The sequence below is a fragment of the Malaclemys terrapin genome, chromosome 5, assembly GCF_027887155.1.
Source record: "Malaclemys terrapin pileata isolate rMalTer1 chromosome 5, rMalTer1.hap1, whole genome shotgun sequence".
NCBI classification, from domain to species: Eukaryota; Metazoa; Chordata; order Testudines; family Emydidae; genus Malaclemys; species Malaclemys terrapin.
Genome location: NC_071509.1, coordinates 134,295,972 through 134,316,642, shown reverse-complemented (window position 1 = coordinate 134,316,642; position 20,671 = coordinate 134,295,972). Strand labels below are relative to the sequence as shown.

The window sequence follows — 20,671 nt, the reverse complement described above, 5'->3', positions numbered from 1 at the left end:
CCTCCCCCATGGCTCCGGTGGGGGCTGTGAGCCTGTGGCTGCCCCTCCTCCCCCACGTGTCCCCATCTTTTACTCTTGCAATCTGGTCACCCTACGCCGGGAGGAGGTTGACAAGGAGGTCCTGCAGCTTTGTGGGGCTATGGATGTGGTGCACGAGGATCAGGGGGTGCGTGGGACGTGCAGCCAGAACCTCAGTAAGAAGTTCTGAAGGAGCCGGACGAGGGGCTGCAGCCTGTGCACCAGGGTCTCCCTCTTGCTGCAAAAGGGGCAGGTGTTGGGAGCCCGTGAACCACGCCAGATACGGGTCCATTCTCATGGCTCTGGGAAGAAGCTGCCAATGAATATCCCCGGTGGGCCGTGGGACCAGAGCGGAGTACACACTGGCCCCCGGGGTTCTTTGCCCTCCTCAGGTAGCAGCAGATCCCGCCGCCTGGTATCGGGGCAGGACAGAAGGGCGAGGAAGTGGATGATGTGAAACTCGAACGTGTAAACACGTTTCCTGGGCACGCTCCGTAGGCAGACCGGCTGGATATCATACAGATGGCTCAGGTGGCGCGTCAGGGCGGCCGGCAATGCTCATGGGGCAGGGGCCAGACAACAAGGGCTGGAAGGTGTGTAGTGAATGAGGCAGGGAAAGGACAGTCTCAGCTGAATGCTGCCCTGGAGAGCTGGTTTCTGTCCCTGCCTCTGCCACAGCGTTCCTGCCTGATGCTGGGCAAGTCACTCACACCAAACCCTTCTCAGATGGTCACTCACCGGGCGTTCCTCATTTTCTGGGTGCCTGATGTGAGACACGCCAGGGGTACGATTTACACAAGTGCTGAACACTCACAGCTGTAACTGAGGTCAGGGGGAGCTCTGGATGCTCACAGCCCCCCCTCTCCTTCCCCCACAGCCCCCACCCAGTCAGACTGACCCCACAGCTCTTCCGCCCCAGAGCCTGACCCCACAGATCCCTGAAGCCAGCCTGAGCCTGCAGCTCCTCCTCTTCTCCCCAGCCTGACCCCATAGCAGCCTGGCTACACAGCCACTCCCCTCCCCCACCGCCTGATTCCCTTCGTCACAGCCCCCCCTGCAGCCAGCGGGCTCGTCCCAGCCCCTCCTGACCCCATCCCCATTGCCTGCAGGCTCTCCCCACTTGGTATTTATTTCCAACAGGCAGAGGCTGCTCATTGCCAGGATGGGGTGTTTGGCTTCACCTTCCCGGCCTGGCGGCCCATCATACTCCCTCCCTCCCCCAAATCTTTTCCTTCTTCAGTGTCAGCCCCGCTCCACCCACCCCTTTGTTCCCCCCCACTCATCTCACAGCCCTTTTGCGACAGACAACTTTGAAGACCCCACCAGCAGCAAGACACGTGCTGGGATGTCCAAGCAAACCCCAGCCCCACGGTGACCTGTCCCATCCCCGTCCTTCCCCGTTATCCCTCCAGCAGGGTCTGGAGAGAGCGGGGAGGTGAAATGCCCCTTTGGGTGTATGTTTGTATAGGGTTACGATAGCTGGGGTTTGAGGAACCGATGAGGAAAACACACCAGATCCACGACATATCTACTTGTCCCAGAGAGAACAAATTTAGACAAAAAGCACCTCAGATGTTTGGTGGGGGGGAAAAATCTCTTCCTGGCTTGCAGACAACTGTCAGGGTGATATGAAACACACCAGGGTTCTGGCAGGGGGCTGGGGAAAGTCAAGATTACTAATGGTAGGACAGAAAGTAACAGCAAAAAATAGCTGGCTGGCAGGAAAGACGGGCTAATGAGAACACTCTAGATACATTCCATTGAAGGGGAACCAAAAAATGTAATCAACGTCAGCACTCCGATTAGTTATAGCCAAATAAGTCAGGCGGTGTCCTGTGTGTATGTGCTGCTGTAGGGATAGGAGACAGCCCAAGGTTTTCACAGCCCTCTCGCTTCTCCTCGGTGGGAAAAACGGGGACGTTTCTTGGCAAGAGCCTGAAGCTCTCCTTGCAGGAGGAATCGCAGGGCCATCTTCAAACTGCCCTGCCTAAGGATTGCAGGACTAAGGAGACACTGACTTGCTCTTCAAAGGGCTGGGACCAAACAGCACTTAAACCTCCACAATACTTTGGCTCCAGCTGTGCTAATGGTTAGTTCCTGGTTACACCCCAGCCATTGGGCAGGGCCAGGAAGTTTAGGACAAGTGCATTGCGGTGAACATGGCTCACGCCGTCTTGCTCACCCACACCACAAATGCAGCATTACTACCCAGGTTGACGGGGATAAAAGAGGTTCCATTGTCCTGTGTAAGCCTCGCTGTTTCAGCATGAATCTTAAACACGCCAGGGTCCCGTCTTCACCATGCCCGCTGTGCTCTGACTGGAGATACAAAGGCAAAACCAAATGATTCCCAGGCCAACGTTATCTGCCCCTTCTGGGAGGTAGTTAATCCCCTAGAACATGAGGCCAGATTCTGCTGCCCCATCCTTCTCCTGCAATGTAAAGGGGCCAGAACAGCTCCTTGTGGAATTTCCCCAGCACTGGGACAGTGTCAGACCAGCACACCACAGCTGTTGGGTCGCTCTGCGTGTGTGCTGGGATACGAGGACAGATGGATCTGGGGTTCCAGGAGCATGGCCAGTGCACTCTGCTCCGGCTGCACAGAAGCCGCTGGGCAGCGATGGAGAGCTGCGGTAAAGGAGAGCTGGATGGTGCATGCTCTGGGCTGTGCCAATCCCTGAAGCAGCCATGATTCTGGGAAGTGCAAAGCTGGCCTTAAGCCGCCTTAGCTCACCTGTGCTGGGCTGAGCCTTCTGGCCAGGGCTCCTGAGAGCTCAGCAGAGAACCGACAATAAGGGTACAAGGAATATCGGTGCATGCCGAGAACGCCTCATGTGTGTGCCCCTCCACAGAGCCATAGCGATGGGAAAGGCCTCGGGTTCCTCCCTCGAGCCTGTCTCCTTGCCAGTGCAGGGGCTAGTGCAGTCTAGCTGGCATGGTTTCCAGTGCCGGGTTAACCCGCTGGGCCTGTCAGATGTCAGAGCACGCCAGCTCTCACAGCACCGTGGTCTCTGCTTAGTCCCCAAGGGTTCGAGCACTCCTTACTGTTGGGAGGTGGGGCCAGAGGTCACCCTGACCATTCACTGACCATTTTCACTGCAGACCTGGGCAGGTCTTGGCAGCGTCAGCAGGCCTGATGGGTGATGTGTGCCACCTTGGAGAGCGAAAGTAACCCCACGCCAAGGGGGGCTGAGCATTGGTGGTTTTGAGGGGACAGATTTGGACACATCTCTCTAGGGGGAATGTCCCTGAGGTGGTTTTGTGGGTAGAACTCAGAGAGAGCAGGGCCCTGGACAAGCCCAGAGCTCAGCGTGTGACCAGGCCGACACGGGCACAGGGTCTCTAACTCACCAGCAGAACGTGCTGGGCGACAGATGCACAGCACTGCTCCCACTCCAGTGGTGAGGGCTTGGGAGACTAGAGGCCAGGTTTGCAGGGCGACTGATGCTTCTACCCAGCAGCCACGGCAGATCTGTGATCAATGTGCTCTAAAGCCTGGGAGAGGAAGCACTGCCCACTGAAGACCAGATTGGCAGCATCCCCCCATGACTTCTAGTTGGCCCAGGAGCACTATCTAACCATGGAAGCAGTCCCAGGACACTGTCTGTGCAAATCGGCAGTACCTGGCTTGCTGCTACACCACACCCGGCTCTGGAACCCTTCTCTGGCTCTGACCCCTGGGCCTGATCCCTGGCTTCCTGCTCCAAACTGATACCAGTCAGCTCTGTGTTCTTGGGGAACCAGGGCGCAGTATCCAGCCTGTCTGACTCATGAAGGACACCCCCCCCCCCCAGCCTCTGCTTGAACCAAAACCCATCAGAAGAAAGACGTACAAAAAACAATAAAAGGCCGTGGGGGAGACACCTAACCGCCCCCCAGACAAGGGTGACAGGATTAAGGCAATTCCCCTTGCCTCATCTGCATCGGAGATGGGACAAGGAGGCATCTCCATTAGCAGACAGAAGGGAGAACAGAGATTCCACGGCAAGAACTGCATGGAACTCTGGGACCAGAAAAGCAGGGAAGCACTGCATCATGGGGGATCTCTGCTCCAGATGTTAATGAACCCACACCTGCCCACACCCAGCTCAGCAGTGATCAGACCAATTCTAGTAATGAATCCTTCATTGATATCCAAATACTGAAGCAGCCTAGTTGCATTGTGAGCTCCCTGGAAGGAAACACCGCCCATAGCCAGGAGTGATCAGTTCCTATTGTCTAGTCTAAAGAAAACCCTTGAGTCATCAGCTTACCTATAAACAAATCTAGTGTTCTCCCTTGAACCATTATTGTTTCCCCTACAAAAACCCCCTACCCATGCTCAATAAGTGTGCTGATGCCTGGGTCCAAACTGCATCAGTTCCACTGGGACTTCATCTTCTCCTGATCGTGCTGGGGGCTCTGCCTGTCTCCAGCACCCAGGACCCTGAGCTACCACCATCATCTGGGAACCCTGACCAGTTCAAGCTTCATGGAGTGGTGAGACCCCTCCATTTTCTTTTCTACCTAAAGTATAACTTTTTAAACTTGACTTGTTTGATCAGGTATAGTTTTCTATATCTGAGTGTTGTAATCTTTAATAATGGAACTTATGTTTGTTTAGGCTCCTTGTGTGGTCATCACTATTATTCAATAAATAACTTTTATGATTAAGCTGGTTGCTTCCCTCCCTCTCTCTCTCTGAACTCTATGCTTTTGTGGTTTTGGCTTCCCCCATTTACTCTGCAGCAACGCTCCTCTTACCTAAGCTAAAGATCCCTGCAAAGCCCAAAAATCCTGTGGGGTTTGCTCATCAACTGGGTTACTACCCGAACAATTGTAACGTGACAGTGGGGATAGGGACGTGCTGAACCTGGGACATACGAGGGTGGCAGATTGGAAGTGCTGCTTGATCCCCTCCACTGAGTACAGGAGCATATAAGGGGTCAACCTGAGAGTGTTGATTGACCCGGTCCACTCAGACTTGCTCTGTTTTATATATATATATATATATATATATATGTATGTATGTGTGTGTGTGTGTGTAGAGCTCCATATGAACACACAAGTGACACAAGCAGTACATTGATAGAATTACAGAACATCCATACACGCCCCCCCCCCCCCCAGAAGAGTCACCCTAATAAATGAGCATACCCCAAAGTAATGGGCAAATCTGGTAACAAAACACTAGGACTAACACCTGGTCCCACCCACTTCCCAGTCGTGACCTGTTGCACAGACTACTTCAGACCTCTCTCTGGACGATGCCCCAATAATAGAGTGGAGGGGGCGGGCCTCCTGCTGCCTAGCACACCCCAGGGGTGCCAGGTTGTGTATTAACTGACCGAGCTGGCTCACTTCCTCCCTCGTGACCACACGCCTTCAGCTCAGATGACTGCTCAGCTCCTAATGGTGCACGTCATTCACCTCCATGGACTTCCTGGCCACATCACTTCAGACTGAGGACCACTGTTCATCCTGAGCTTATGGTGCAAGACCCTCTGGTTACTAGATGTCCATGCCTATGCCTCCTTGGCATATCCACCCCAGGTGGATGGCCGGAGAAGGTGAATCAAGTATCAGAGCACTATCTATGATGTTTCATTAACTATCACCAAGATGACTGGTCCACCCTCCTGCCCTACTTTGAATTCGTGTAGAATAACACTAACCATGCCTCTACTGGGCAGAGCCCCTTTTTTGCCAAGTACAGGTTCCACCCTCAGTTTCACCCCTAATAATGTCCATGCCCCAAACTGGTAGAGAGTTTTCACAGGAACCATCTGACCAACACTGGTCCAGTGATGCTCCAGGGGTGTGTGTGGGTGAAATGAGGCTCATGGGGGCTAGACCCAGGCCTGCAGAGTCCAAGCAACCACCACTTCCACACCATCATCCGGCAGAGCAGCAATCAACACACTATAAACCCTGGGAGACTAAACACCACAGGAAGCGCTGCCCACAGAAGACGTAAATGGCCTCTGATTAGTCCAGGAGCACTATTTAAAGGTGGAGGGAGCTCCCGGAAGCAGTCTGTTTACTGCTTAAATGCAAATGAAAGCAAACACACACTCCTTTGTTCAAGACAGGCCTGACCAGTTCGATGGTCAGAGTTTTGAACATGCACTTCTAACATCACAGGGGAACCGTATACCTTCACATCCAATGGTGTCACACACGTTCTACCAGGACAATGCTGACCAGCAAATGAGGAGTTTTCAAACAATACCTTACAAGGCGTACCTTGTGCAAAGATTATTACAATAGTGTGTAGGGTGTGAACGCAGGGGTGTGTTCTGGCACTGTCATCGCCAGCCCTGTAACCCCGCGTGCCTTAAAACGCTCTGCTGCTGAAGCGCCTTTGTCTGGACGCTCTGAGATGGCAGACAAGCTTACACTGAGTGCGGGAGATCCGCCTGCTGGTGACACCCCAGCCACACTCTGCCTTCCACCAGCCTTGGTTACACCTGGCAAGATCACCCCAACACCCCCAGTCCTGAGTTTTCCCCAAACCGCGTGCTCTGCGATGTCCCGCCCTTTCCTGGGCCATTCAGAGCAATGATGTTTGTTTGCTCCTCTAGGGAGACAAACTGCCCCGCTGATCGCTCTAACTGGCGTTAACGATCACTTCCATTCCAGCCCAGCAGGGGGCTGGTTCACATCGAAAGTAAAAGAAGTTTAGTAATAAGAGGAGATAGGATTTTAAGTGAGCCCAATCACAAAGGACAGAGTTAGAAGTAGTTGCAAGCAACTCAAAAGCGAACAACGCTTTCTAAAGGTTAAGACTGAACAACAGTCTTAGTTCAAGGTAAGATTTTTATCACACTTACCTTCCAGCAAAATGGCCGACCACTCCCTTGGTCAGGATCCCCCACAAAGTCCAAAAAGCTCAGTTCCTTTGTTTTCTTAGCCCCCCTAGGGGTCTCTGCCCCTCTCCTTTAGAGTCCAGTGACCCTCTGAAATGAATTCCGCTGAAGGATACCCCCGCCAATGTAAAGTTCATTCAGACTGCGAGGAAGGAGCCGTGGAGTCTAGTGGTGAAGGAGGCTTCATGCTGGTTTCCTCCACCACTGGTGTTTGCTAAAATGCAAATTGATCTGTTCCTGCAGACTCCCCTGCTGTGATGCGGAGTCGTTATCTCCTCCCCTTAGCTTGATGGTTGGGTTTACCTTTTATATAAATTGCATTCCCCTGGCCTCTTAACATACCTTGGAAGTACTTCCAAGGTGGCAGAACCACACTCCTTTGTCTAGGTGGGGTAATGTCTGCCCTGCCTGGCAGACACACTTGAAGAACATAATTCCCAATAGGTTTGTAATTTTGAATTTGTCCTCTGTCCCCATACCCCACAATAATACTAATGATCTGTATGTTATTAGCTTTCCATTTATCGCTTACCCAACACCTTCTAGGTACAGGTTAGGACATCAGTGAGTTGGGGTACACTGACCTGGTGAACAGCTAGGACTCACTACCAGATAGCGCCTTGTCCTCTCGCACTGTTAGGGTGACAGAGTGATTGGTGTGTGGCCCATCCCCTGTGGGTCTCCCCCCCACCCCCATGGTTCTCCTGCTCCTCCCCAACGAGTAGGTCACTCAGTGGTTTTTGCAGTTCAGCTTTGTTGTTTGGAACATAGGAAGTGCAGCGATGTCCCCCGTAGATGTGGGGTGGGGCAGGACATCCCAGAGACAGCAGCACAGTGGGGTGCCCAGCTGTATAGCCCACTCTGCCTGCCCCAGAGCCCCAGGCCAGAGTGAGAGGGGAGAGATGGGATTCAGCAAGGCCAGGGCTACATGGTGGGTATTTGGCCTGGAGGCACTGAGAAGCGCCCAGCCCTGTCGGAGGAGGTGGGGTGTTCTGGAGGGAAATGAGCTCTCTGGGAGAATGCAGGAAGTCGGTACCAGAAGGGCCGGCCAGGTGGATGCTGGGAGCTGGAAGGATGAAGGCCCACTGGCTGCGGGAAGTTGGAGGCATAGGAAAGGGCAGGCCGGAGCTCTCCATAGGAGCCATGTAGGCAGGAGGTGCCTGTAGGACGTGGGTGCCCCCTCAGGACCTGAGAGCCAGTGCAGAATACGGTGGTGGGCTAGTGAGCAAAAGGCCATGGTGAGGGGGGGTTGGTTGCCCAGCCTTATGGGAGGCTGCAGGGGTTGGGTGCAGTGCAGGTACTGACCTTGGAAGCTCTAACTGGCTTCGGACTTGGCTCTCCCCTTCCCGTGCCTGGCTGGGCCCCACTCTGTAACGAAGGTGCCACCCCTCAGTCATTCCCTCACCCCGCTCTGTACCAGCTCGGCAGGCTGCCGGGCTGGGACAGTTAAAGACAAAGCCACTCCCCTCTGAGGCGCGATCCCAAGAAAGGTGGGGGTGAGTGATTTATGCTGTAGGTTACGTGGGGAGTCTAGCACTGGGGGGGGGGGCCCTAGAGTTCAAGAGAAATGCCTCTTGTTTAATAAACCCCAATTAGTCAATGAGGGCCTGGTGAGGGGTAATGCATCATGGACCTCAGACTCTCTCCCCTGCTGTTGCTCCCTCGGTACAGCTCCAAGGATCATTCAGTCTCATGCCCTGTGCGAGGGGAAGCCCTTTGGGGTGGATGTTGTCTAGAAAAGGGCTAATCAAGAGACCGCTGACGGGGGTAACGAGCCCTGGATCACTGATCTCAAGACAGTCTGCAGGTGAGATGTGAGCAACAGCTGGTGGGAGAACCATGCAGATCCTGTACGGCTGTGTAAGAACGTGAGCTCAGTGCAAGAAACCCATACGCACAAGGCATTGCTGGCTCCCGCACCTGGAGCCAACAGCACCCTCCCGCCATGACAATGGGACGCACTAGCGAGGAGCAGCGGTGGGAGGCGGTGAACATGAAGGACTGCAGCATTAGGACCGTCTCTAGGCTAGGCCAACTCTAAAAAAAACCCTTGGCTGCTGAGGAGTTGGCCCATGTGAAGTGTCCTGACACTGACTTCGGGTCTCCTCACACCATCTGCTTTAATGGCACTTGGGAAGCTTAGCCAGCGCCACTGACTCATGAGGGGGTTTGCTGGGAGGTGTCCACACTGGAACGTTGTACTGATGTAACAGGGCAGTTAGGGGTGGGATTATTTACCTATGGAGTTATAGGAGTACTGCTCCTAGTATGCCTAATCCATCCCCAAAATGTCATTGACAAGGTGGCACTCCCTCAAGCATTCAGGTTGATAATTTCAGAACTGATTTAGGGTCTCAGACCCACAAATCCCATTAGAATTAACGTCCAGCTCCCCTGGGCAGCTCTCACCCTCTCTACTATTTTTAATAAAGACAACTTTTCACCAAGAAAATGAATTCTGGGTTGAAGGATTGGTAAATGTCTGCAGGTCTCGGCTAAGGTTCTGTTCCAGGCTTTGGGCACTTTTCAGTATTCACTCCTGAAGACCTTCCTCTGAAGACTCCATTGTTCTACAACTCCCTGTGAGTGCTGACACGGTTCAGTACACACAGGACAGGGCTCCTTTTGTTTTAGGAACAGCGTCAGAACAACTCATTGATTATCGAATACACCATTTCCTGAACTAACTTCTTTCCAGTGTTCTAACACACCGTTTAATAGAAAAGTATTAAATCATCAGTCAGAAAGGATCGGAGATGGGGCTTTGGTTCAGAAAGACTGAACATTGAATGATGTTTTTGAAATTTCTGAAGTCTATTTAAAACAAACAGCAGAAACCTTTCGCCAGCCATTCTCCCCACCCCCCCACTAGAATAGGAGACGTCCTCGAGCTCTGCCAGGACATAAGAGTCCGGGCAACATCACAATAAATAAATGGAGGAGCTGCCTCCAACACTATACCTGCCTCTGGAAATTTCCACCACGTGCATCTGACGAAGTGGGTATTCACCCACGAAAGCTCATGCTCCAATACATCTGTTAGTCTATAAGGTGCCACAGGACTCTGTCGCTTTAGGCAAACCAAGTGCCTTTTCCACCACCACCACCCAGGGGCAATGTCAGAGCTGAGATAAGAGCACAGGAGTTAATCTATTTAGACCACAACCTGTCAGCCCCTGGAGGTGCTAACATAACACCAGTAAATAAGAACTGGTATTATTGGCAATCCCTGCTAGGCCAGGATGCCTCTAGTCATTTTGACATTCATCTTGAAGGCTTTCAGCCAATAGTAAATAGGACCATTAAAATGAAAAAGTTGGGAGGGTAACACCTTTATTAATAGCATAAAATAAGCTGTGAAATATTTTCTAATCATCTGCCACTTTTGTGCCCCTTTGAAAGACAATTTCTGTCCTACATCACCAGAGTAACTGGTGACATTATTATCCAGAAGGAATTGTGTACAATATTATAACCAAGGCAACCGCCAATCAGACTTCAGATCCAGATATTTTACTAAATATAAATAGTAAAAAACAAAAACCGTTTTCTCCGAATGGAACGCATGAGGAAGATCGGCTACTTCCTGTGTGTATGGAGTGCTAGAAATGGAGGGGAAATTCCCAAATTAACTCCTTTTGCAGATGAAGGAATGGTACCTTGGGGGGAAAACACTCAACTCTTTGCAGGAGTAGATGTCATCTTCATGGTCTTCTTTAGATGGTGATAATTTGGCAGGATTTTCATCAAGAAATCCAGCTGCAGTGTTTGTGGCTAGAAGGAACAACATATAATTAGACAAGCACTGGCAAGGGGTAAGAAACAAAGGCATGTTAAACACAGTGGAGCTGGCTCTGTAAGTAAGGCACCTAATTTAGACCCCAATCCTGCCCCAAGATCTGTATGGGCAGACTCCACCGATGCCACAGCACTCCACCCCAATGCAGGAGTCTGACAGTGCAGAGCCAACTGTGGGACTGGCACCTATCTGCGTAAAGCCAAGGCACGTGGACACTAACATGCTTTAGACAGGTCCTGGCCAAGGTACTTGGATTACTGTAACGGCACTGCAAGTTATGGAGACAAAAGGCTGGACGGTTAAACACAGACAAGTAAAGGGGCATATGCACAGAAGCTTAACCTGCGTGCAGAAGTCATATGTCTATGCTGTATTGGGCAGCTAGGGGGAGACACACTCCAGATATTTTCTAGGTGACAGGCCTTCAAAGTCTGGCCCAGTGAATTCTGACATACTGCAAACCAATTGTATGGAAGGAAATTAAATTGAAGCTCCCAGGGAAGGACCAGAATACAGTTGGTTCAAAAGCTGTCAAGACTAAATGTGCGCCCGGAAGAGCAGAATAGTGAACCTCAAAGGGGGCCACTGGCTGCTGCCCCAGAGGGACTATGCAGGGTTGCTAAGGAGGGCCATTCTTTGGAGTGACACACTGTGTTTTCCTGCTGGAAGGAAGCTCTGCAAATCTGGCTCCCAGCCTTTGCTTCCCCCTCCTGGCTCCCATGTTTAGCAGCTCTTCTCTGCTTCAGCTGAATGGAAATGAACTGCGTGGCTCAGTGAGGAGCGGCAGACCGCATGCCCTGGCAGTACAGGATACCCACCTGTGGCCGTTCGGTCTGCACTCGCCGAAGGCACTTCGCGTCATAGATCACGGTGTTCTCCGGGATCACTTCATGTGTGTTGATGTTGCAGCAGGCCCCGATGACGCAGCCACTGGTCAGAATCACATTCCGACCAACAACAGCTGCAAAACAGAGAAAAAAACCCTTGCCGTGGCTGGAAAGGGGAGGCAGAGACAATCAACGCAACCAGAGCGCTGCGAGCCAGGATGGGCAATAGTCACACACATTCAAACTGCCATCCTGGTCTCAAACACTCCTTTCGCTTGCCCAGCCCTCTCTATCCTGACTTCTACCAGCCTTCACGCCTGCTCCAATAGACCTGCCTCCCACTCGGTTCCCTTCACGTAACTGCACAGCGCTCGCACTTCCATGCCCTGGTCTCTCAGGGCAACTCAGCCGCTTCCTCATCCGATTGTGCAGGAAAACCTTCCCTGCGCTGCGACCCTGTCACAGATCCTCTATACAACATGCAAATCAAATCTAATGTACATCACTTCAGTCTCACAGGGAGGAAGCTGCATTCACAGTTACTGAGCGTGCACACAGCTGCTCTGGAGTGAGTCAATAATCCTGCGAGGTGCACTCACTGCAGCACCCAAAGGGGGGGGGTGGGGGGGTGCCACACAGCTGGCTTCATGCTATCTTTGAGCCCCTTCCCATCCTGGGCACAGCCCAACTTAGTCTTCATTTCACTCCCACGTCTCCCTTGGTTACCAATCTCCGTTTCATATCTGTGCAATTATCAGGAGATGTCCCCCAACAGGGGACAGGCAACAGAAGTTTAGCTTTCATAGACTAGCATCCAAAAGTCAAAGTCATTAGAAAATTCACTTGAAACTCTTTTGATCCCAATTCAGAAGCTCTGCAGCAGGGACAGAAGCCACCGCTGCATTCGGTCCCTCTTCACCACTTTTAAGGCTAATTAAACATTGCTTTCAAATGGGAACGCTGCTAATTGACTGGAATCACAGGGGTTAGAGATGGCATAAGCCATTCAATAATGTAGTCCACCCCCCTGCAAGGGTAGGGGATAGTCCACTGGGAAAAAAGGTGTGGTGTTAACACCAGCATGTTACAATTCTAGTGCAGACAAAGGCAGTTGTAGTTTTAAGACACGCTCCTTGGTCAGCTTCCTGACCAGGGTTTACCTTGACCAGCTGCCATGTTAAAAACCACACCTTTGCCCCTTTCTCTCCTACTGTACACGTGGCCTGAGAGAAGACTTAACAGATACCAAAGCAATGCTGCACTAGAGCAGGGATCTCAAACTCAAATCACCATGAGGGCCACATGAGGACTAGTACATTGGCCCGAGGGCCGCATCACTGAAACCTTTTCGTACGATACAAACGTACTGTCAAAAATAAAAAAAAATAAAAATGAAGAGTAATATAGTATGCTATTAACAGTCAATGTATTAACTTTTTAAAAACTGTAATGCGAAGAGGGGTTTCAATACTATATAAACACCTGTAACTATTTCTTATGTGGTCAGTAACACTGATGATGATCTACACTAACAATCTATCAACATAGCTGTAACGGCAGGAACTTTTAAAAGTAACTATTCATACAAAATACGTTGCCACTTTTAACAAACATTCTTCCCAACTGCTCACAGCAAAGAATCATACATGCTGAACTTCATACCTCACACTGCTCGTCCAGTCCATGAGGCCCCGCCTCTTCCCACCCCTTCCCCACCCCATTCCAACTCCTTCCCCAAAGTCCCCGCCCCAACTCCACCCCCTCCCTGCCCCTATTCCAACCTCTTCCCCAAATCCCGGCCCCGGTCCCGCCTCTTTTCCGCCTCCTCCCCTGAGAGCACCGCATTCGCGCTCCCTCCTGGAAAGTCCTAAGTGCCGCCAAACAGCTGTTTAGCAGTGGCAAGCACTTGGAGGTAGGCGGAAGAGCGGGGATGTGGCGTGCTCGGGGGGGGGGGGACATGGCGCACTCCGGGGGAGGAAGGGAGAAGCTTCGCTGCCGGTGGAGTCAGCGTCTATGGCGGGCCGCAGGCAATAAATGCAGCCCGCAGGCTGCATGTTGGAGAACCCTGTACTAGATCTTATGCAACAGGCAAGTACATAAACCCCCTGGCTTTAACAGAACACAACATAATGTAACAGGCATCAAATCTGCCAAAGAAGTGTTTGATGATTTCAGCACGAAGACACAATTAGTAACACTTACCTTTTGATTCAATTACGTTGTTATCTCCCATTTTCATTGCTTGTGAACCTACAAGTTATAGTTAAAGAAAATATATAATTCTAAGCCCGTCTCTCAAATTCCCACCAACAAATACCCATATAACCCTTCCTTCAAAAACATAAACCCACAACCCAGGAAGCAAGGAAGGTGCTCATGGACCTACGCGTGTGTCCTGCACTGATTTTCATTGCTTAGGGAGGACACTGAAGTTACGGCTATTGTATTCCAACAAGACACGCAGAAAGGCCTATAGTTTGACAACGCGTGGGAAATTACTGCTGCCTAATATTTCACCTTTTTCTTTTCAGTCACAATGAATCCAGAAAGATCTTGTGCTTCCCGTGTCCTGAAAGCTATAAAACCCCCATGTTATTTCATATAAAGATGTGTGTTTTCAAATGACTAACTTGAGTTTCAAATTCAAACCACAAGAGTCGCCCTCTTCTGACTGAACACAAATTGTCTCCAGATCCTTCAACGCTGCAGACGAGAGCAGGTTGCGGCCAGTGCACATATTTGTTTTCCTTGAGGTTCTTCTTCCTAGCTCCCAAGCTGGTGTAAAAACAGATATGTAAGGACTTACACAGAATACAAACAAAATCCTTGGATACAAGTCCCACATAGGTAGCTCATCAAGAGATGCTACGTGAGCTAATGGACTAAGGAAGGGACTTCAAAGCCCCAAATTCTAATCCTTGTTCTCACATTGACTTGTTGTGTTAACTTGGGCAAATCACTTAACTCTTCTGTGTCCTTTTTTCCCCTCTGTAAAAGGGGAATAAAAGGTAACTGCCTCACAGGAATGGAATGACAGTTAGTTAACGTTTGTACAGTGCTTTGAAAATATAGAATGCTAACTTTTTCAAGTTTGCGTTTTACATCACTGCTTAGCAAGGATACAACAGCCAACTTCAAAAACATTATAGGTGCCAATGACCATTGGTTTTGCTTCCACCTCCTCCATGTCTGGCGAAATATTTTCAGGATAACTGCAAGAGGATTGAAGAATACATTTAGAACTTGACATTCAAAGGGTAGTGTCTCCTTAGAGATCAAGTGAAAGGAAAAAGGGTCCTTCCCTGGAATCTCTACAGCATTTTAGATTGTTTAAATGTGTAGGATTTAATAATCTCATTTAATTTTAAACATAAAGTTGCTGGTTTACTTGTGCATTTCTCCCAGCCTGGACAATGAAGAGAGACTAGTCAGTTTCTAGATTCTCATGCAGTCACTGAATGCTGCAGTGTTTAAATAACAAACAGAGCAGAGGAAGGAGTTAGTCTGAAGGAGAACTGGAAAAACTGGAACTTTAAATAACCATGGAAACATTTCTAATGAGCTTCGAAACTTTTGTAAAATGTTGTCTTGGCCTCAAGCCTGCTGTGAGGGATGAGATGAACCTCAAATTCAACACAGCAAGCTCAAAGCCAGTTTTTGAATCTCAGTAGTGATGAAATACTGAGAACACAGAGAGGGATGAAGAGGACTGTTTCCTAAATCATAACATCCTTATACGGCCTCTCCGAGAGGCCATTTCAGAGGGAAACACAAAGCAGGCAATAGTAACTTACGGACCCCAGCTTTGCTGTGTGACTGCTGCTCCACCATACTGCTATGAAGGCAAAAGCTGCTCAAGCCCCAGCCCTACCTACACTCCAGACAAATCTCAAGGAACGTGCTGCAACGTTTAAAGCTAGCTATTTCAAAAGGGTTGACCGTCTGGTCTGGTTTTTGCAGCGTATCTCCCATTTTTATCATGAAGGTGAAGGAAGAATTTTGCAGGCAAATTTTTTTTTCTAGACAAAGTGACAAATGTATTTTACAAGCACAAATGGGAATAATTTGTGTTTCTAACATGGTGATGAAGGTTTCTCTCCCTCTCAGGCCATGTAAACATGACCTGTGGTTGAGGAGGTGGGCAGACCAGAGTCTACAATGATAGCAGTACTGGGTTGAGAGAGTTTTAGGGCCCAATGTTGCATTGAAACCTGGGCCAGCTCTCTCCTGCCCCCAAAGATTATAACTGGTTCCAGACAGCTAATACTGTGCAGTTGTGGCAAGCGTCCCCACTTTTGGTAAATGAATTAGAGTGACAGCTCAGGAGACTCCAGTCCTCTGCTTAGCCCAGAACAAGTACAACACAGGGAGCCACAGCTGAGGTTTCCCACTCACTGCCCCAATCTGGAGGGACAAATTCTAGGGCTAAGAGATAATCTATCTTCTATGTTCTCTCAGTCCTGAGCCGCCTGCTGAGACTGCCAGCGATGGTATTAAACATAGATATTTGTGTCTTCAACAGCATTGGAAAGATTCTTACTAACCCATTTATGATCAGTGTTTGCTCTTCTATGAGATTGCCTTCACCAATCACTATTGGTCCTGCTTCTGCAATGATTCGAGCTTTAGGGTGAATCACTGTCCTAGGTCCTGTGGAAACAAGATAAGCTTGTTACTAGCAGAATCTAAACAACTGATATTACTAAAATCAGAGAGAAGGCCCCAAGAGGGGAAATCGTTTGAAGATGTGTCATGTGTGCTTCAACATCACAAGAATTCCAGAAACAAAGGAAAGGGACATGGACATGATTACCCGAAACATAGGAAAAATACATTTTAACTCAATTGAGAGGCAGGATGGACTTGTGGTTAAGGCACTGGCCTGGGACCAGATCTGCCAGTCTCCCTCTATGTCCTTGGACAATGAGTATCACCATTCAAGAATGTCAGAATTCAAAACAAAATCTAAATGTTAGAAACAGTTCAGGCTGTGCTTCTCAAATAAGAATGCCAAGCAATCTTAGCCCTGCTCCTACAGCTATGGCCTGAATAAATATGCTCACACCACTATCTCCATCCACAACAGTTTCATTTTATCAGTGACCCCAGGAAAGCTAGACTACTACAACCTGAACTGGGTAGTGGGTGGGCTATGTGAAACTCTTTATGGTTAGACAAATACAAGATGCCTTCCTCAGCCCAAGTTTCTGATTGGCAAAAAAACACACTGAAGGCAGTAACTGCTCACTCTGTATTAGAGGCCTAATCCTGCCAAGCGACATACATAGAGAATGGAACCATACAATTCCAATGGCCATTACACACAGAGATGGCATGTCTCCATATACAGGATTCATGTGCCCAGTCCAGAAATTAAAGAACATGAGAAAAGCAAAGGCCAGGCACTGATCCTGCTTGCTGTTCTGCACGTGCACAGGAATCTGCCTGCAGAAAAGCTGGGTGGATTGGGGGCTTAGGACTAGAGATGTATATACATGAATCAAATGATAAAAGCGATGTTCTGTGATGCGCATTTTTGATACTCTACAAGAAGAGGTGTTAGGCTGACATCTTGACAGGGCCAGAGTTCAAGTTCTTGTTTGACAGTGCAAGCTTAATTCAGCATTTCTTGGGTTTCCAATTTAAAACACAACAGGAGCCCACCAATTCTTGAAAGGCAGACTTCATGTAGATATGTGCATGCATCCTGAACTTTCAGTAAACAAAGGTTTTCTGTGGGGAATTACACTATGCGAACTGTGGTACCATAATATAAAGAACAAAAAAGAAAGAATTTAACTCTCATTCCTGCAAATGCTTACATGAGTAGCTTTATGCATGTGAATAGTCCAATGGGGCTGTGTGTAAATTATGCACGTGTGTATGAAAGCGGAGCCAGTTTGAAACCTACCACTTTTCTTCGAAATTGCCCTCTAGTGTGTATGTATGTGTATATATATATATATATATACACACACACACACACACACAACTCGTGTAAAGGTCTGAGCAGCTCAGACGGTGAGGGCACTGCAAGTGGGTGCTCTGTGACAGAATGTCTAATGCATTTCACAGTGAGTCAGATTGCATGTGCCACTCCTGAGGTCTTCACTGTGTCAAAGGAAATATTGAAAGCTGTGACACCAAGACAGAATTTACTGCACTAGTCTTCACTTCGGGCTAGATTTCCACCACAGAGGCCCAAGCATTCCACAGATAACTTACTGGGAAAACACATGGTCTTCTGTCACTAAATCCTGGGTAGTTATTGAGCTCCATACACTACCTTCCGTTTTCAGAAGTACGGATTCAAATTCAATAGGGCAGTGCTTCTGGGGAAGAACAAGACGAAAGAAGCAGCACTGTAATCTCTCTTACCGATAGTTACATCTCCCCTGATTTCACTTTCCACGCAGACAACAGCTCCAGGAGCAATCTTCACACTGCAACCAAAAATTAATATTAAAAGAAATAAACATAATGCTTTTTAAGGCCAAGAAAGAAGCCTAAGAAAGCTGGGTAGATTTGTTCTAATGGATTCCATCCAACTTGCACCTATACTCTCAACATTTTCACTGAGTTCCACAGTTCAGAAGATCATACATACATTTAAAGAGACACTTGAGAGTCCCAATTTATAACTCTATAAACCAATGAGAAAAATCCTCGGGGCTCTAAACGTGAATTTTTAAAATTTATCACTCTGCCAAGAAATGAAAGACAAAAATAGCAACTCTTTCTAGATTCATAACACCTCTGTTTTGCATTTCCTCTCATCTCTGCAGCATTAACTAAACAGAGATGAGCCAAAAAGTCTTAGTCATGTGATTACAGGGAACATTTAATTCACACACAAAGAAAGGAGACACTGAACTGCATTGAGATGGCATGGGAGACAGTAGCAGTATTTAATATTGATCAGACTCAGGTCTTGAGGTTATGTGATAATGCAACACTTCAGCATCCAGAGATAGGATGGGACAGGAAAGACAGTGAACAAGATAAGAAATGGACCTGAAACAAGTTCACATCTGCAGGCAGGACCATGACCAGCCAAACAAAAGTATATGTAAACAGTGTGTCAGGGCATGCAGTGGCACATCTCTGGTAGTACCCATCCCAATTTTTCTACCAAGATGGAGACTATATATACAGTTGGGGGTGGGCAGGGGCGAGGTTCAGGTGCTGTCTAACCTGTGGAATTTTAGAAAACCCAGTGGAATTTCCTACAGGAGGGATGTCTAAGGACACTTAAAGACAGCGTTTATGCAATAGCTGTGTAATCTCTCTCTTCCCCACACCCTACATGGGAGAGATAGTGAGGTGTGGGGGTCTCTTTCCTCCCCCCCATTTACCTGCCAGGGGAAGGGAACTGTAGGGTGGGACAGATCTTTCTTTAGAGAAAGAGAAGCAAATGGGGTGCTCCCTGGCTAGGGCGCTTCTTCCTCCACCAACAGGAAAGGCTTGACGCCCCACAGTTTCTTCAACCAACCAGCACCTCTCTTTGACCTGCCTGCATTTCAGACACCCCTAACTCACAGGGCCAGCACCCCGCCTTACCGAGAAATGTTTCCAAAAGACATTGGAAACATCCTTCATTACAAGGCACGTTTCCCAGTCCTTTACTCATTCTCACGGGTCTTCTCCGATCCCTCCTGAACAGAGGAATAACTTTCTTGAACGATGGACACCAGGAAGTCCCCTAACCCCGTGGGGGCCTTTCCAGACAGACGGCTGTGCCCCTTTCCGGTCTTGCGTATCCCCCAGCGTCGCCTGCATTAAACCCGGCCCGCTCACGGAACCGGCCGCCGCCGCCTCCCGCCCCCCAGAACTACCCCGCAATCGCCGGGATAGACACACGGGTCTTCCGTCCCCACCGCCCGCGCCCGCTGCCCCGGGCTGAGGCCTGGCCCCGGGCCCGCACCTGTGACCCCCCGGCCCGGGGCGGCGAGGTTGAGAGACGCGGACCTAGGCCAAGCTCCGGGGAGCTGCCGGAGCCCGGGGCCGGGGAGCGGCGTTACACTGGCAGGGCCGAGCTCGGGCCAGCGGCGGGGGGTTGCCCAGGGACCGCTCGCCCGGGCCGGGCCGGGCTGTCAGCGGCCCCCTCACCTGCTCTGCGTCCTCTCCGCCATCTTCCCCGATCGGCCAGCGACTGCTCGGCCTGCGCTCCGGGCGGGGGGGGGGCTCTCGGCCTCAGCGCTCGATTGGCCTTCCTGGCCGGGAGAGGGGCGGGGCCGGGGTGGCTCTGCGCGCTCGCCCCTTTGTGGGCGTGGTCCCGCCCCTGGGCGGTGTGGGGATGGGGGCGGGGCCTGCCTGGCGGTCCAGGCTGGGGGTCCCCAGCAGAGAGGGACTGTGTGGGGGTGCCCGGGAGGGGGACAGGCTGGGGGTCCCCGGTAGGGAGGGACTGTGGGGGTTCCTGGGAGGGGGGCAGGGTGGGGGTCCAAAGCAGGGAGGGGCTGCGCAGGGGGGCAGGCTGGGGATCCCTAGCAGGGAGGGACTGGGGGGGGTGCCCGGGAGGGGGACAGGCTGGGGGTCCCTAGCAGGGAGGGGTTGCACCGGGGGCAGGGTGGGGGTCCCAAGCAGGGAGGGGTTGCACAGGGAGGCAGGGTGGGGGCCCCTGGCAGGGAGGGACTGTGTGGGGGTGCCCAGGAGGGGGACAGGCTGGGGGTCCCTAGCAGGGAGGGGTTGCACGGGGGTCCCAAGCAGGGAGGGGTTGCACGGGGGGCAGGGTGGGGGTCCCAAGCAGGGAGGGGTTGCACAGGGAGGCAGGGTGGGGGCCCCTGGCAGGGAGGGACTGTGTGGGGGTGCCCAGGAGGGGGACAGGCTGGGGGTCCCTAGCAGGGAGGGGTTGCACAGGGGTCCCAAGCAGGGAGGGGTTGCACGGGGGGCAGGGTGGGGGTCCCAAGCAGGGAGGGGTTGCACAGGGAGGCAGGGTGGGGGCCCCTGGCAGGGAGGGACTGTGTGGGGGTGCCCAGCATGCTGCTCTGCAGCCCCCCCTCTGCCCTTCCCAGTCCCTGCCACGGTGCCCCTCTCACTTTCTCACAAACGGGGTATTCCCACGTGAGCCCCATGGCTCAGTGCTGCCCTGGGCTGCTCCTCCCTGTCTGCAGCAGGCGACTAATTCTCAGACTCCCAGTGCTGGCCAGGGAGGAGCAGCAGTGAGGTGGACACTGCACACA

At 50.8% G+C, this 20,671-nt stretch overlaps 1 protein-coding gene and 1 long non-coding RNA gene across 4 annotated transcripts in view; both read right to left on the bottom strand.

Moving 5' to 3' along the window:
* The window catches only part of LOC128837609 (uncharacterized), a 30,471-nt gene extending 23,490 nt beyond the window's left edge, over window positions 1–6,981 (bottom strand). The window contains exon 1 of the long non-coding RNA XR_008444999.1: window positions 6,831–6,981. This is a non-coding gene — a long non-coding RNA (uncharacterized LOC128837609). The remainder of the gene's footprint in view (window positions 1–6,830) is intronic.
* Window positions 6,982–10,182: 3,201 nt separating this feature from the next.
* DCTN6 (dynactin subunit 6) lies at window positions 10,183–19,643 on the bottom strand. Of its 3 annotated transcripts, none has more exons than XM_054030996.1 (7): window positions 19,602–19,643; window positions 17,871–17,935; window positions 16,037–16,142; window positions 14,616–14,704; window positions 13,695–13,742; window positions 11,484–11,626; window positions 10,183–10,640 (listed from the first exon to the last, which is right to left on the bottom strand). In XM_054030996.1, the coding sequence occupies exons 1-7, from the start codon at window positions 19,622–19,624 to the stop codon at window positions 10,542–10,544; spliced, it is 573 nt and encodes a 190-aa protein (XP_053886971.1). In that variant the 5' UTR covers window positions 19,625–19,643; the 3' UTR covers window positions 10,183–10,541. The 3 variants fall into 3 exon arrangements, with proteins under 3 accessions (XP_053886971.1, XP_053886970.1, XP_053886973.1); XM_054030995.1 differs by lacking the exon at window positions 19,602–19,643 and adding an exon at window positions 19,053–19,099; XM_054030998.1 differs by lacking the exons at window positions 10,183–10,640; window positions 19,602–19,643 and adding exons at window positions 14,123–14,267; window positions 19,053–19,170 and having other exon boundaries at window positions 11,584–11,626.
* Window positions 19,644–20,671: the final 1,028 nt, after the last annotated feature.

Excerpts from the sequence above, each read along its gene's own strand:
- DCTN6 (XM_054030995.1), bottom strand. The coding sequence starts at position 19,084 with ATGTTTCCAATGTCTTTTGGAAACATTTCTCG. Across the intron at positions 13,743-14,615 it reads TGTTTTTGAAGTTGGCTGTT|GTTCACAAGCAATGAAAATG; the intron begins GTATCCTTGCTA and ends TATAACTTGTAG. Across the intron at positions 11,627-13,694 it reads CAACGTAATTGAATCAAAAG|CTGTTGTTGGTCGGAATGTG; the intron begins GTAAGTGTTACT and ends TCTGTTTTGCAG.